Source organism: Gorilla gorilla, chromosome 4 (assembly GCF_029281585.2).
Source record: "Gorilla gorilla gorilla isolate KB3781 chromosome 4, NHGRI_mGorGor1-v2.1_pri, whole genome shotgun sequence".
Taxonomy (NCBI): domain Eukaryota; kingdom Metazoa; phylum Chordata; class Mammalia; order Primates; family Hominidae; genus Gorilla; species Gorilla gorilla.
Genome location: NC_073228.2, coordinates 17,705,831 through 17,720,715, shown reverse-complemented (window position 1 = coordinate 17,720,715; position 14,885 = coordinate 17,705,831). Strand labels below are relative to the sequence as shown.

The 14,885-nt window shown below is 54.5% G+C and overlaps 1 protein-coding gene across 3 annotated transcripts in view; it reads left to right on the top strand.

Moving 5' to 3' along the window:
* Positions 1-14,334, top strand: part of TTYH2 (tweety family member 2) — a 49,071-nt gene extending 34,737 nt beyond the window's left edge. For 2 of the 3 annotated variants that reach the window (XM_004041076.5, XM_055389052.2), the window contains exons 7-14: positions 1,358-1,427; positions 1,691-1,746; positions 2,254-2,346; positions 2,577-2,669; positions 4,551-4,693; positions 5,396-5,581; positions 6,069-6,147; positions 12,444-14,334. In XM_004041076.5, the coding sequence (XP_004041124.3) occupies positions 1,358-1,427; positions 1,691-1,746; positions 2,254-2,346; positions 2,577-2,669; positions 4,551-4,693; positions 5,396-5,581; positions 6,069-6,147; positions 12,444-12,524 (801 nt within the window). In that variant the 3' untranslated portion in view covers positions 12,525-14,334. Of the gene's footprint in view, positions 1-1,357; positions 1,428-1,690; positions 1,747-1,969; positions 2,156-2,253; positions 2,347-2,576; positions 2,670-4,550; positions 4,694-5,395; positions 5,582-6,068; positions 6,148-12,443 lie in introns of those variants that run through there. The other variant, XM_063706125.1, reaches the window with a different exon arrangement.
* The last annotated feature ends 551 nt before the right edge of the window (positions 14,335-14,885 follow it).

The following is a 14,885-nucleotide window of genomic DNA, read 5'->3' as shown; positions in this document are numbered from 1 at the left end:
AAACTGAGATGGTGGCCTCGCTCTTTATTTCCCCAAGGCTTCCCCATCCTCCACTTGGGCCTGGCTGCACTCTCTGCCTCTCCAGCCAGGGGGTGGGGGCACACCACCAGGCCTGCTGGCGCTGCAGCTCTGATAGGTAATAATATGAATGCTGGTGGTTTGTGTATAAAGCATTTCTCCCAGGGTCTTAAGTGCGTGCGTGTGTGTGTGTGTGTGTGCGTGTGCGCGCATGTGGGGCTCTCAGGAAGCTCTGTATCTGGAGGGGTGTGTTATTCCGCACCCTCGCTATACACACATTTTCTAGACCGTAAGTGCTGTGATGCACTAACCTCTAGGTGCTAGAACCCTGCACGGCACTGAGTAAGTACTCCATAAATGTCTAGCAACTTAGCAAGTTAGTGAGTGATGCTCTATTGTGGACCCCTGAGGCAGTGGCTCCTGAAGGAGGATGGGGCCACCAGCAGAGCAGGGCACTCAGAGGGGTCCCCTGCCCAGGGAGCATGTGCCAGAGGAGGGGGACGTCCCTAAGGAACAGGCCAGAGGACCTGAGCTCTCCCTGCCTGCTCTGGAAGGCAGAAGCCCCCCAATTTATCCAGTCCCTAGAGCACCCCAGGCCAGATCTGGGGTACGCCTGGCTTGGAGGCCATGTCCTTGCTGCCGCCTCTCCTGGGGCCTGTGTCTGCTCCCACCCTGCCACATGGGCCTTAGCAATCACTTAGCCAGGCCGTGCTGTGGGGCCAGGTCCTCCAGCTCATAAGTGGCAGCCGCCTCTCAGCTCCATGCCCTTCCCACCCCGTGTGTTGGCAGGTGAGCACCTGCACCCAAGGCTCACAGATGCTTCAGCACCAACCTCATTCTTTAGAAAGAGTTTGGGGGAGGCTTCATAGATTGACCACCCGTCCCTGTAGGACTTGATCACAGCAAGACAAAATGTAAAACAGCAGATGAGGCCATGGTGTAACGAACTCCCACACACACAGCCTGCAGCTGCCCTGGGGCCCAGGATGCTGGCCCCCAAGGGTCTGTCCCAGAAGAGGCATTCGGGAATAAGAGTAACAGCATGCGCTCTGCCCCAGTCACTTTTCTGAGCACTTTACGTGCATTGGGTGAATAGCATTATCATCTCCATGTCACAGATGAGGCAACCGGGGCACAGGAAGAATAAGTAACTTGTCCAAGGCAACAGAGCTAGGAAGGGGCAGAGCCAGGTTTGAACCCAGGAGGCTGGCTCCAGACTGTCCTTTGCCACCTGGGAGGGAGCTCAAGGGGCTGGGGTGATGGGCTCCCGGCTCCTCCCAGGGCCCCGCTGTCCTGATATCTGATTTTCCTCCACCCCGTCCCTCTCTCCCTCACTCAGGCCACCAGTGACTTCTGTGTGGCTCCTGACACCTTCATCCTGAACGTCACAGAGGGCCAGATCAGCACAGGTAACTACACACTCTCAGGCTGCTGCTGTGGATGCATGGGTGGCCGGACTCTGTGTCCCTATTTACCTCTTTCAGCCCTGTAGCCATCCAACCCCTCCTCAACCCTGAACTTCAAGTCCAGCTCATGCTCTAGGCCATTTCCTAGAAACTGCCTCCCTTGGGAGCTCAGGGACGGGGAGGGAGGTCTGGCTTGGCCACCAAGGATGATAGAGATCTCATCTGGTCATTTGTGAGCTGCCTAACGCCATGCCGTTGCCCTGCAGAGGTGACTCGCTACTACCTGTATTGCAGCCAGAGTGGAAGCAGCCCCTTCCAGCAGGTACGGCCCCCCGAGGCCTGCCCTCACCCTGCCCACAGCCGCTCCCCCTTGACCCTAAGCCTCACCACTGACCAGGATGGCGGAGGTGGCGGGGCCTTCCTTGCCTCACTGTGGTCCTCTCCTTAGCTGCTTCTGTGAGGGGGGCGTGCTTTTGGTCATGGGTTCTAGAGTGATGGTTAAAATGTATGCAGCTCAGTGGGGGAGCTGGTTCCCATGCAGATGCTGTCCAGGAGCTCTGGGGTGGGGCCGAGATTCTGTACTTCTCACAAGCTCCCAGGTGAGGCCAGGGCTGCTGGTCCAAAGACCACATCTGAGCTGCAAGCAGGGAGAAGACTGTGCAGCTCTCAAGAAGCCAGAGGAGTAGGGGGAGACTTCCTGCAAGTGGAACGGCCTGTGCAGCTGCAGCCAGGTGGGAGGGTGGGAGGGGCAGGAGCATAGGCCCCTCGGCCGCTGTGGGGCTCCTGGGAGATGGAGCCTCACAGTGGGGCTGTGTCTTTCCTGGCTCAGACCCTGACCACCTTCCAGCGTGCACTCACCACCATGCAGATCCAGGTCGCAGGGCTGCTGCAGTTTGCCGTGCCCCTCTTCTCCACTGCAGAGGTAAGGCAGCTGTGCAGGAAGAGGGGAGCCCCAGATGAACCCTGACAGCCCTTTCCCCTGCCCCGGCCCCAGAGCCAGGCTGTTCACAGCTTGCTGCTGGCTCTCTGTGCTCTCGACCCCATGACTCGGCTCCCTCCCTTGGCTCTAGAGGCCCCTGAGCACAGCTGCTGTGGTGGTTTTCTCCGCCAGCTCTCCTCCACAGCCCCTCGGCCTATCTCTTCCCGCTTCAGGAAGACCTGCTTGCAATCCAGCTCCTGCTGAACTCCTCAGAGTCCAGCCTTCACCAGCTGACCGCCATGGTGGACTGCCGAGGGCTGCACAAGGTGCATGGGGACCCTGGGGGCACGTGGAGAGTGTGAGAGCACCCAGCAGGCCACACCTTCCAGAGAAAAGCGAGTAGAGGCTGAGGGGGGCGATGGCCTGGGCCCCCTTCCGGTCCAGGAATGGAACTGAAGCCAGATAATGGGAAGGGAGGGGGTGCCTGGCCTCTCTCCAGGGTCTGAGACAGGGAGACTCAGTACAAGGGACCAGGGGTTCAGGATGGGAGGGTTGGATGCGGTTGGCTCTGGGTCACTGGGGGACCCTGAACAGTACAAGGGAGGCTGTTCCCCATTGTCCAGACTTCTGGCCATTTCGTCAACACATCTGTCTCCCTGGGTTGCAAGTGGATGTCCCAATCCCATTGCCAGAGTCTTCTTTCCAGGAACTTGGAATATCAGACAGACACAATGATGCAGGGAACACATGGGGAGCACGTGAGAACCCCCCACCCAAAAGCAGTGAGCCAGTGTATGGCGACAGCTTTCACGTCCCAGATGGATTTAGTGCAGACAGTCTTTGTCATCATCACAGCTGTCAGCTCCGTGCTTGGCCCTGTTCTGTGCATTTTATATCCAGTATGTCATTCAGTTCTCACAGTTATGCTGTGAACCACGTTATTTCCTAGGAAATGGACTTGCTTGTGCGTGTGTATGGATAGATCCATAGATACAGCTGTGTGTGTGTGCACGTGCGTGTGTCTGTGTGTGTGTGCGTGTGTGTGCACTTGTGTATATGTGCGTGTGTGGTGTGTGTCTGCGGTTGTGTGGGTGCACATATGTGATGTGTGTATGTATGTGTGTGGTATGTGCATGCTTCTGCGCATGTGTGCTGTGCACGCGTGTGTGTGGTGCATGTGTGTGTATGTGCCTGTATGCGTGTGTGTGGGGTGTGTGTATGGTGTGTGCATGTGTGTGGTGTGTGCATGTCTGTGATGCATGTGGTGTGTGTGCATGTGTGTTGTGTGCACGTGTGTGCACATGTATGTGGTGTGTGTGGTGCATGTGTGTGTGCATGTGGGGGGTGCGTGTGTGTGGGGGGGCGTGTGTGTGTGTGTATTTGTAAAGTGGCTTACTGAAGAGTTCCGAGTTGGCACATCAGGGGCTTGGGTTTAGATCCTGGTAGTCTGACCTCAGAGCTAAGAACATGGCAGTCACCCCTGTCTCCTCTCTTCTTCCACTTCTACATCTAATCCCCAGCAAGTCTTGGCAGCTCTCCTCTCAGCTGTACCCTGAATCCATCCATTTCTCTTTCTCTCCATGGCTTCCACCACGATCCGGTCCTGCCCTTCCAGCAGACAGTGGCCTCTTCCCACTTTCTCTTGCCCCCTCACCACCCGTGAGCTTTCACACATGCAACCAGAGCGGTCCTTTTGCAAACTAGGTTGGATCACATCCTTCCACTCCCACACCCTCCGATGTCTTTCTGACCCCTTTTAAAAGTCCGTACTCCTCTCCCGCATTGCAAGGCCCAGCACGACCCAGCCCCTGCTGGCCTATGTTCTCTCTCTTTCCTGAACAGGCCAAGCCTGTCCCCTTTGCCCCCTCTTCTCAAGGTGTGCTGCTTCTTGCCATCCTGGCCTCAGCTTCAGTGCCCCCGTCTCTGGTTCCCCACCCTGCAACCTCCTCCGCCCTGTTCAGAGCCAGCTTCTTAGTGCCCAGCGCACAGTAAGTGCTCAGAAAATGTTTCCAGCGTGAACCCAAGAAGCCCCATTGTGTTAGGCTCCAGAGTGTGGACCTTGAATGGTGCTGCAAGGCGCTCGGGATGGGGAGCAGCCAGGAGACCCCAGGTCCAGGCTCGGGGGAGAGGGACTTCCAGAGGAGAGCTCGGCCCGCAGGCTTTGCCCCCGCTCCTTCACTAGCTGCATGTCCCTCCTCTTCCTCCAGGATTATCTGGACGCTCTTGCTGGCATCTGCTACGACGGCCTCCAGGGCATGCTGTACCTTGGCCTCTTCTCCTTCCTGGCCGCCCTCGCCTTCTCCACCATGATCTGTGCGGGGCCAAGGGCCTGGAAGCACTTCACCACCAGGTGGGCTGCCTAGTAAGGAGGGGAGCCTCCCACAGCCTGGAGTTCTGGGAGAGCAGCAGACAGGGGCCTCTGCTCTACGATTTAGCTGATAACCCAGGACTGAGGAGGGCAGCAGAGGGCCCGGGCATTCAGCCCAACAGGCTGGCTGACTTCTACAGAAGCTTCCCCAAGAGTCCACACAGACCCTCCAAAGGAGTTCGGTGGGGCCCAGAGCAGGAGCTGGGGCCCAGGGTGGTGACAGCCCTCAGGCCACAGTCTGGCCTCCCTTCTCCTCTCTTCTCACCAGGACTTTGCGATCTGGAATGAGGAGAGTTCCTGGTGCTGGGAGGGGTGCCCCAGGAATACCAAGAAGGATACATGGGGTCACTGTTTTCAGGGAGCCTGCAGTCCCCTTGAGGAGATGGGCAGGGACAGATGGTGTACAGGCACCTCGTGAGCGGATTAGGCAAGAGGACGCAGGGTAGGGGGAACCCACGTGCGCACGGTCAGCGTGGTGGGGAGCCAGGAAGAGCTGGTCGTAAAGCTGGGAATGGGCCAGAATGATCTGCAGGAGGCAGGCTGGGGACCACGTTTTAGAGGAGTCTCAAGGAGACACGCGTGGCCAGAGTCCTGGGAGGAAAGGCAGGGAAGCAGGACAGGACCTGGCTGCCTCGGAGCCTCCTTCAGCCTTCACAGCCAGCCATCTTCTACCCGTTGTTCTAGAAACAGAGACTACGACGACATTGATGATGATGACCCCTTTAACCCCCAAGCCTGGCGCATGGCGGCCCACAATCCCCCGAGGGGACAGCTTCACAGCTTCTGCAGCTACAGCAGTGGCCTGGGCAGTCAGACCAGCCTGCAGCCCCCGGCCCAGACCATCTCCAACGCCCCTGTCTCCGAGTACATGTACGGCCTGCACACACACCCACGCTGGGTAGCACTGCCCGGACAGCATGTTGGGTGGGGTCCACAGTGCCGGGTGGGGGGAGGAAGGCATCCAAGGCCACCCATGGTCCCCACTACAGCCACAGGGTGCCTGGAGGGAAGGCCCCCGGGGAGCATCTAGTCACCCCTCCACACCCACATGTGCTGGGGGAAGAAGCCACTGATGTCAGCAGCCTCTGCCACAAGCCGGTGGGACAGGTCCCAGGCCCGAAAAGCCGCATTTCTCCAGGCCACGCTGCTCCCAGCCTCCGTTGCCCATCAGCCACTTGTCCCCAGGCTTCCCAAGGTGCTCTTCTCCATATCTGCCCACTGCATCCCCTCCACTCTATCTTTGGTTTGGTTCCATCCCCCACCTCCCATGTGCTCACCCATGGGACCCTCCTGTAGAAATCTACACACACCCCACTCCCACACCATCCCCTCCTGAGCTCTCCTCTCATCCCCACAGGAACCAAGCCATGCTTTTTGGTAGGAACCCACGCTACGAGAACGTGCCACTCATCGGGAGAGCCTCCCCTCCGCCTACGGTAATTGGGACTCTGGCCCTTCCTTGCTGGGGTAATACATAAAGACAAAACCTGCCAACCCAGTGAATCCTGTCCACAAAGGCAGAAAAGAATGAAACTGTTCTGTTATTGAATATGCACTAAACCAGACCGTCGTGGGTATCCCAGGCAGTCCGCTAAGGAGATTGCAAAGACGCAAGAAATCTCACTCCTTCCCCTAGCCAGGCAGGAACAAGACACAGCCCACTGCATACCTGTCATCCAGCAAGAGGACTTGACGGCACTGTTTGTCACAGTAGTCCACCTTAATCCACTTGCTAATTGGGGTGGCCATCCTGGTTAAGTAATTGCCTTTATTTATTTTTTTTTTTTTTATTTTTTATTTTTTTTTGAGACAGAATCTCACTCTATTGCCCAGGCTGGGGTGCAGTGGCGCAATATCGGCTTACTGCAACCCAGGTTTCAAGCAATTATCCTGCCTCAGCCTCCCAAGTAGGTGGGATTACAGGTGCGTGCCACAACGCCAGGCTAATTTTTGTATTTTTAGTAGAGATGGGGGTTCTCCATGATGGCCAGGCTGGTCTCAAACTTCTGACCTCAGGTGATCCACCCGCCTCGGCCTCCCAAAGTGCTGGGATTACAGGCATGAGCCACTGCGCCCGGCCAGCTAATTGCCTTTATCCAGAGGAAAAATAAAACTCCTATTTCCGTGACAATCAGATAGCTACAACTTGGAGCCAGGCCCCTAAGTGAACTGTCACTGAGAAGGAGATGAGGTGCTGTCTTCCTGATGTTTGTACTTCCAAGAGATGGCTCCCAGACCTGAAGAAACCATACCTGGATTGTAACACTGGCAAGGGCCATATTCAGCCTTTAAGAAGGTTTGCAGACATCTCAAAAGACAGAAATTATTTACAATGATAAGTTTTCTAAAGGAAATACCGCAAGAAGAGAGGGGGTCTCTTTCCCTTTTTGCGCCAGAGAAAATTAAGGAATTTTTTTTCTTTTTAGATTTCTGTTTACCTTAATCCTTGGTCTCTCTTGGGCTGGAGGGTGGGTTGGCTGTGGTGGCGGGTCTGGGAGGGCTGAACCCGAACACAGCCTTCCTCAATCCATCTCAGCTCCCCATGTCCCTAGGACTGTGCCCAAGTGGGGCCTGTGCCTCTTGTCCACCCCACCACCTCCAGCCAGAATACCTGAGATACAGCCTCAGGGGAGTAGCTCAGGGTGGGCAGGTTGAGAAGAAAAGACTATGCTGTCTCATCCCAGAGAAGTATCCAAAGGACACAGAAATACTGGCTGAGACAAAGAAAGCTGTAAACAGACAGTGAAGTGACCGCCAAGGTTCAGGGACACGGACTCCAGTGCCAAAGGCCTGGGTTCAAATCCCAGCTCAAGGCTTATGGCCTCTGTGACTTTGGACAAGCACTTTGCTGCTCTGTGCCTCAGTTTCCCCATCTATAGAATGGGTATGGGAATACTAGCACATTCCTCCTCGGCGGTGTGTGCACTGGGCAAATTGATTGTTATCAGAGCGTACGTGTGAAGCATCCAATGAGTGCCGTAGGACAGTGAGCTGTTATTTGTGATTTTCTTCCACCCCACCTTCTCCACAGAGCTGTGGCATTTATCAATTTTATTTTATTTTTTATTTTTTATTTTTTTTTGAGACGGAGTCTCACTCTTCTGCCCAGGCTGGAGTGCAGTGATGTCATCTCAGCTCACTACAACCTCCACCTACCAGGTTCAAGTGATTCTCCTGCCTCAGCCTCCCTACTAGCTGGGATTACAGGCATGCACCACCACACCTGGCTAATTTTTGTATTTTTAGCAGAGACAGGGCTGGCTGGTCTTGAACTCCTGACCTCAGGTGATCCACCCGTCTTGGCCTCCCAAAGTGCTGGGATTACAGGCATGAGCCACCGCGCCCGGCCAGAGCTGTGGCATTTATACAAAAGGACAAGGGGAATCAAAGGCCAGAAGTCTGCCATGGGGTGGGCAGAAGGGTCCTGGAGCCAGGCATCTCCCTTCATTGGGCCGGGCGAGGCATCTCAGTGCCCCGACCCAGATAGTTTGGAAGGGGACATCCAACAGGAAAGCAGAATCACTGGGGCCCGAATACCTGGGACCAGCGTGATAGACCTGGGCCCTGAGGAGTGCATGCACAGGCACCCAGGGAGTCAGCTTCCCGGTCATGGTGCTTGGTGAAAATCATAGTGTCAGACCCAAGAAAAGAGCAAGTGGAACCCAGTCCCTGTCTTCAGGAAGTTCCAGTCTATAGAAGGGGCACTCAAGAAGGCTGCCTGTAGAAAGTGCTACAAGGTACTTTGGGACCAGAAAGAAGGAGCCATCTTTGCTGCTGCTCTAGGGGATTCCAGAAGGTTCTATTTAATAGGTGGCATTTGAGCTACAGTGTAGAGCAGGGGCTCACCCAGGGGCAGTTCTCCCCCCTGGGGACATTTGGCAATGTCTGGAGGCATTTGCATTACCACACTTGGAGGCTGGGGATGGGGGCTGGATGCTATTGACATCTAGGGAGTGGAGCACCCACCACAAAGCACGGTGCAGCCCCAAACGTCCATAGGTTATGGGGCCTGTCCTCTGCGTGTGGGATGTTTAGCAGCATCCCTGGCCTCTACCTGCTAGCAAGCCTGCTGGAACCAATCCCCCTGTCATTCACTCCTGTGCCACCACCTTGGTGCTTTTGCCTGGAGCACCTCACCTGCTGTCCCATCCCACAGCTTTACAAACACAAGCCCCAGCCTCATGTCGTTCTTTCTTCCTGGGGTCCTCGGGAGTGGGCTGGTTGAACCTGTATTCAAAGTCAGCACCATTTATTATTTATGTTTATTTTTTTGAGACAGAGTATCACTCTGTGACCTAGGCTGGAGTACAGTGGTGCAATCTCAGCTCACTGCATCCTCCACCTCCTGAGTTCAAGCAATTCTCATGCCTCAGCCTCCCAAGTACTTGGGACTATAGGCATGTGCCATCACGCCCGGCTAATCTTTGCATTTTTAGTAGAGACGGGGTTTCGCCATGCTGGCCAGGCTAGTCTCTAACTCCTGGCCTCAAGTGATCCACCTGCCTTGGCCTCCCAAAGTGCTGGGGTTACAGGCATGAGCCACCATGCCCAGCCTAAAAGTCAGCACCTTTTAAATGCCAGCCTAGCTTCTCTCACTAATCAGAAGCCTCCCGGGTTCCTTTTTCCAACCACCAGCTGCTGTGGCCCCAGGAATGCAGATTGACTTTAATATTAATCTAAGCACAACGTAATTAGGGGAAATCTGCTGTGAAAAAAGAATTACTCTATGCACTGTGATGCCAAATAAAAATGATTTTCGGATTACCTTCTGTTTGAAAGATCCAGGCCACTCATCCTGCCGTTAGCAGAGATAATCAGCAACTGACCTTATTTGCAAGGCTCAAGGACAGAAAACCCTTCCTCCCTAGATTGAAGACCTGCCCTGAAACACTTATTGCTTTGGCCAAGTTGACTGCCCAGTCCCACCTAGCCCAGCCTGCCCTGGGAAGACCCTTCCACCTCCATGCCCGGTAAGGGACCTAGAGAGACATCTAATGACACCGCAGACCAAGGAACCCCACAGCATGGAGGGTGTGGGTGTCTGCGCCAGTAAAGACAGCACAGCTGGCTGTGCCCCACCCTCCCCAGGGTGCCTTCTGTAAACACTCCTTAGCACCGAGCAAGTTCGAGAGGTGGATAAACTCCTCCCTCTGCTGAGCGCCCTCTCTGGGACAGTCAGGGGACCTCACTGGGTGGGTAATGTCACGCCTGGTGATCGGGATATACAGCCTGTCCCTTGCTGGAAATGTTTCTTCCCCCAGCTCTGCCTTCAAGGAATAATCTCTCCTGTCCTTTTAGGCACTGTTTCTTGGACTTGATGAACAAAAATGACCCAGGGCAGTTAAAGATACTGACGCTGAGACTTCTCTTCAGACTTACAGAAACAGAATATCTTGGGGAAGGAGCCTGGGAGATTCTAAGTTTAACAAACTTATTATCATTCAAGTTGGGAAATATTGCTTTAAGAAGGAGGGTCTTGGCCAGCACCATGGCTCATGCCTGTAATCCCAGCACTTTGGGAGGCCAAGGCAGGTGGATCACTTGAGGCCAGGAGCTCGAGACCAGCCTGGTCAACATGGTGAAACCCCGTCTCTACTAAAAATACAAAAATTAGCTGGGCATGGTGATGGGTGCCTGTAATCCCACCTACTCGGGAGGCTGAGGCAGGAGAATCACTCAAACCCAGGAGGCGGAGGTTGTAGTGAGCTGAGATTGCACCACTGCACTCCAGCCTGGGTGACAGAGTGAGATTCTGTCTCAAAGAAAATAAAAAAGAAGAAGGAGGGTCCCATACTTGCGTATGCATCAGAATCGCCCGAGGGACCCACCCTGTTTCAGATTCAGAAAATCTGAGTTGGAGCCTGGAGATGTGCCTTTTTTGTTTTTTTTGAGACTGAGTTTCACTCTTGTTGCCCAGGCTGGAGTGCAGTGGCATAATCTCGGCTCACTGCAACCTCCGCTCCCCAGGACCAAGCGATTCTCCTGCCTCAGCCTCCTGAGTAGGTGGGATTACAGGCACCCATCACCATGCCCAGCTAATTTTTGTATTTTTAGTAGAGACAGGGTTTCACCATGTTGGCCAGGCTGGTCTCGAACTCCTGACCTCTGGTGATCCACCTGTCTCGGCCTCCCAAAGTGCTGGGATTACAGGTGTGAGCCACCGTGCCTGGCCGGAGATGTGCGTGTCTGACATATTCCTAGGTAAAGCTGCTGCTGCTGCCCTGGAAACCACGCTTGGAGAACCACTGCTCTGAGGCCAGCTTCTTCAGCCTCAGTGCTATTGACAGGCAGGGTCATTCTCGGTGGGGGGTTCCTGTACATTATAGGACGTCTAGCAGCATCCCTGGCATCTACTTGCTACATGCCAGTGGCAGCCCAGTGCCCAGTTGTGACAACCAGAATATCTCCAGTCATTGCCTAATGCCCTTGGGAGGTAAAAACACCCCTGGTTGAGACCCACTGGGTCGAAAACCTCATGCTCCCTCCTCCCCGACCCCAGCCCAAGTGGAAGCATTCCATTCCCCCTGATGTGAATGGCCTGGACCCCTGAAACTTCCCGGGTCAGGAGAGTGGCAGTTTCTGGAAGCTTGTTAGAAGTGCAGAATCTCAGGTCCTGTGGACAAGATCCCCAGGTAGCCTGTGTGCAGGGTATAGAGTGAAAGGCCCTCTCCACTGCCAAGGACGAGTAACTAAGGTCTGTCAAGCACCTACTCTGTACTGGGTCACTGCTCCTCCAACTTGAATGCACACTGGAATTGCCTAAAGAGCTCTAAAAACACTGATAGCTCTTTAAATTCATTTTATGTTATGTGTGTGGTCTTTGTTTTTTTTTAAGAGAGAGGGTCTCGCTCCGATGCCCAGGGTGAAGTGCAGTGGTGTGATCTTAGCTTGCTGCAACCTCCACCTCTTGGGCTCAAGTACCTTCTCCTCCTGCCTCAGCCTCCCGAGTGGCTGGGACTACAGGTGCATGCCACCATACCCAGCTAATTTTTTGTATTTTTGATAGAGACAGGATTTTGCCATTTTGCCCAGGCTGGTCTCGAACTCCTGGGCTCAAAGGACCCTCCTGCCTCTGTCTCCTAAAGTGCTGGGATTACAGGTATGAGTCACCACCGTTATGTGCATTTTGCATCAACAAAAATATACATATTTAGATACTAGTGGGTGTGGCCTGGGCATCGGGATGTTTTTAGGCTCCCCAGGTGTTTCTGGCGAGCAGCCCAGTTTGAGAGCAGCTGTGTTAAGGCTCTTCCCTGCTCCATATCATTTCGCCCTTTCAACGTAAGAGCTGGGTGCTCTTATGTCCATTTTGCAGGTAGGGAAACTGAGGCTAGAAAAGGCTGGAGAACCTAAGTCAAGGTCACGGGGTAAGATGCACAGCTGGGATTTGAACCTGCTTCTCTGAATCTCTGGGCCTCTGCCCTCAGCCTGCTGGCTGCTGACTGCTCCTCCGTGCGCTGGTGGACCCTGACGCTGCCCCCAGTGCGAGGGGACAGGCTGGATGCTGGGGGTGTGTGCTGGGGCGGAGTGGACATTGGAGGACAGCTGGTCTGTGTGTCCATTTTTTATTTGAGGCTGGGAGGCAGAAGTCTTGATGGATGTGGGGTGGAGGCACGGCCGGGTTTCCCTCTGACACCTGGCCCAGTTCCACTCTGAGAAGTCCCCAGCACCTTTGCTGGTGCAGTGCTTGGCTGACCCAGCTCTGACCATCCCCTCTCTTCTCTCTTGGCAGTACTCTCCCAGCATGAGAGCCACCTACCTGTCTGTGGCGGATGAGCACCTGAGGCACTACGGGAATCAGTTTCCAGCCTAACAGACTTTCGGGGGTTCCTGCCTCCTTTTTCCGTTTTGGTTTTTAATTAGTGCAAATACAAGCTGCGTTTCTTTAATAGAAACCAAAGTCATCTGGAGCCCGAGAGGCCTCCTGCTGTGGCAGAGGAGCAGCTGGGATTCCCGACCAAAGCCCCAGGGGGTGCAGAAGACTCACCACGCGGGCCAGCCTCTCTCTTCTGCCCTGCTCTCCACACCAGAAATGCCCCCAGGTGCTTGGCTGACTCAGAGGTACCATCCCTGAGCTGGCTGCCTGGCCCTGCTCACCCCTACGCCTCGCCCTTGCCAGGAGGGGAGTGGCAGTGAGGAGGGGGCCAGGTCAGGCGCCACCATCAGAGAGCTGTGTGTTCTCTCTGGTCCCACAACGATGACTCTGCCTCTTGTCAGCCCAGCCAAGAGCCCAGACAACCCCTCTCGGAGTCACCTCTGTCCTCGTTCCCTGCAGGTGACATGAGAAGGGCTGATCAGGAGATGCTCTTTAAGAAGTTCGCACCCCTGATGACACCAGAACAGCCCAAATCAGAGTTCCCAGGGCCGGCCAGGCTCTTCCTGGGCCACAGAGGGGAGGCATTAGGAAAGCTCTGCAGTGGGGGGCTGGTGGCTCCGGGGCTGGGGGATCACAGCCTGGTGAACCCCGGCGGGAACAGAGGTGAAAGCCTGCCACATTCCGCCTGTCTCCCTAACCCTCCATTGCCTCGCCTCTATTCCAGAATCAATGCTGCAGAATGTGTTAGCTGCAGATAGGCACGGTCTCAGGTATGAACAGACACTTTGAAACGACTTTAGGTCTTTCTTTTCTCCAGTGTTTTAAACATGTTGATTATCCAAAGAATTGAAACTCCTAGCACATCCAGTTTTTACGAGAGATTTGCAGCTCATTCCTTACCCTGGTTAGGTCACTACTTTTGCAGATTTTGCTGGCACTGATCTGGAGATCTGCAGATCTGGAGGAGACGGGAAGGAGTCGATTCTTAAATAAGGATCAGTGAGACATCCTGTCCCAAGCTACTGTTTGGTGGCGATCTGGGTTCATCTCACCCACAGAGGGAGGATCTTTAAGAGGAGAAAAAAGCCAAGAGGGAAAGCCAGAGTTCCCTGTTCTAGGGGACTAGCCAAATGCCTACATCAGCTGTCCCCTCCCTGTTGTCTCCAAGTAAGTTTGCCAGAAAAGGTTTTAGCAAAGTGCTACAACTGTGTCTTTATAGGATGACAGGCCTCTGCCCTGCCCCACCCCCACCACCTGTCCCCACCCAGTGTCCCAGGCCACAGGAGCTTATTGGCCAGGAGGGAATAATGTCCCCCAATACTGCCTGTTGAGGGACCAGAGTTGGGGTCTTTGGTGCTTCCAACCTCCTGCCAACCTGGAGTTCACAACACCAGAGCCCCACGGCCTCGCACACTGAAGCAGGGGCGTGCGGTGACTCGGTGCTTCTGTTTTGGAAGAACCACCTGTCATCAAAACATGGACAGCAGGGTGTTCTCAGCTCCCAGCGAAGCCTCCACAACGGAATGGGGCCACAGGGCAGCCGGGACTCCCTGTCTCACCTACATTAACCCATGCATACTGTATGCCATAAACTCACTTTGGTATGTCCGCGTCACATGCAGAGAGGAACTCTGCGACGTCAAAGTGTTGCTTCTTAAAGTTTCATTATTGGCAACTAGAGGGTTGTTTTTAATGCATGGAAACTAAACAGATTCCTCAGGGACTTCCTGAAGGAACCAGGTGGGCAAACCTTTGCTTATATACATGCGGCCTCACCTGGAAGAGAAATAAACCACTTGTACTAAAATGTGCGTTCTGTTTCTGACTTCCACAGCTGCAGGAAATAACGAGGGTATTGAAAGATGGAGCGGTCCCCTCCGGCAGGGTCATGTGGTGGGAGGCTTAGAAGCAGATTCCAGTCGCGATTTCCATGCCAGGACTGAAAGAGGGGCTTGAACAAATGTCATGGGGCTCTTGCGTGGCTTCCAGCTGCTCTTACAGGACCAGGGACAGGACTTATTTCTGCCCTGATCTTTCTCCAGAATTCCCCCTAAAGGTCACTGTTCTTTTTTTGTTCTTTTTGTTTTGTTTTGTTTTGTTTTGAGACAGAGTCTCGCTCCGCCACCCAGGCTGGAGTGCAGTGGCGCCATCTCGGCTCACTGCAACCTCCACCTTTGGGGTTCAAGAGATTCTCCTGCCTCAGCCTCCCAAGGAGCTGGGATTACAGGTGCGTGCCACCACACCCGGCTAATTGTTGTATTTTTAGTAGAGACGGGGCCTCACCGTATTGGCCAGGCTGATCTCGAATTCAACCTCAGATGATCCGCCTGCCTTGGCCTCCCAAAGTGCTGGGATTAC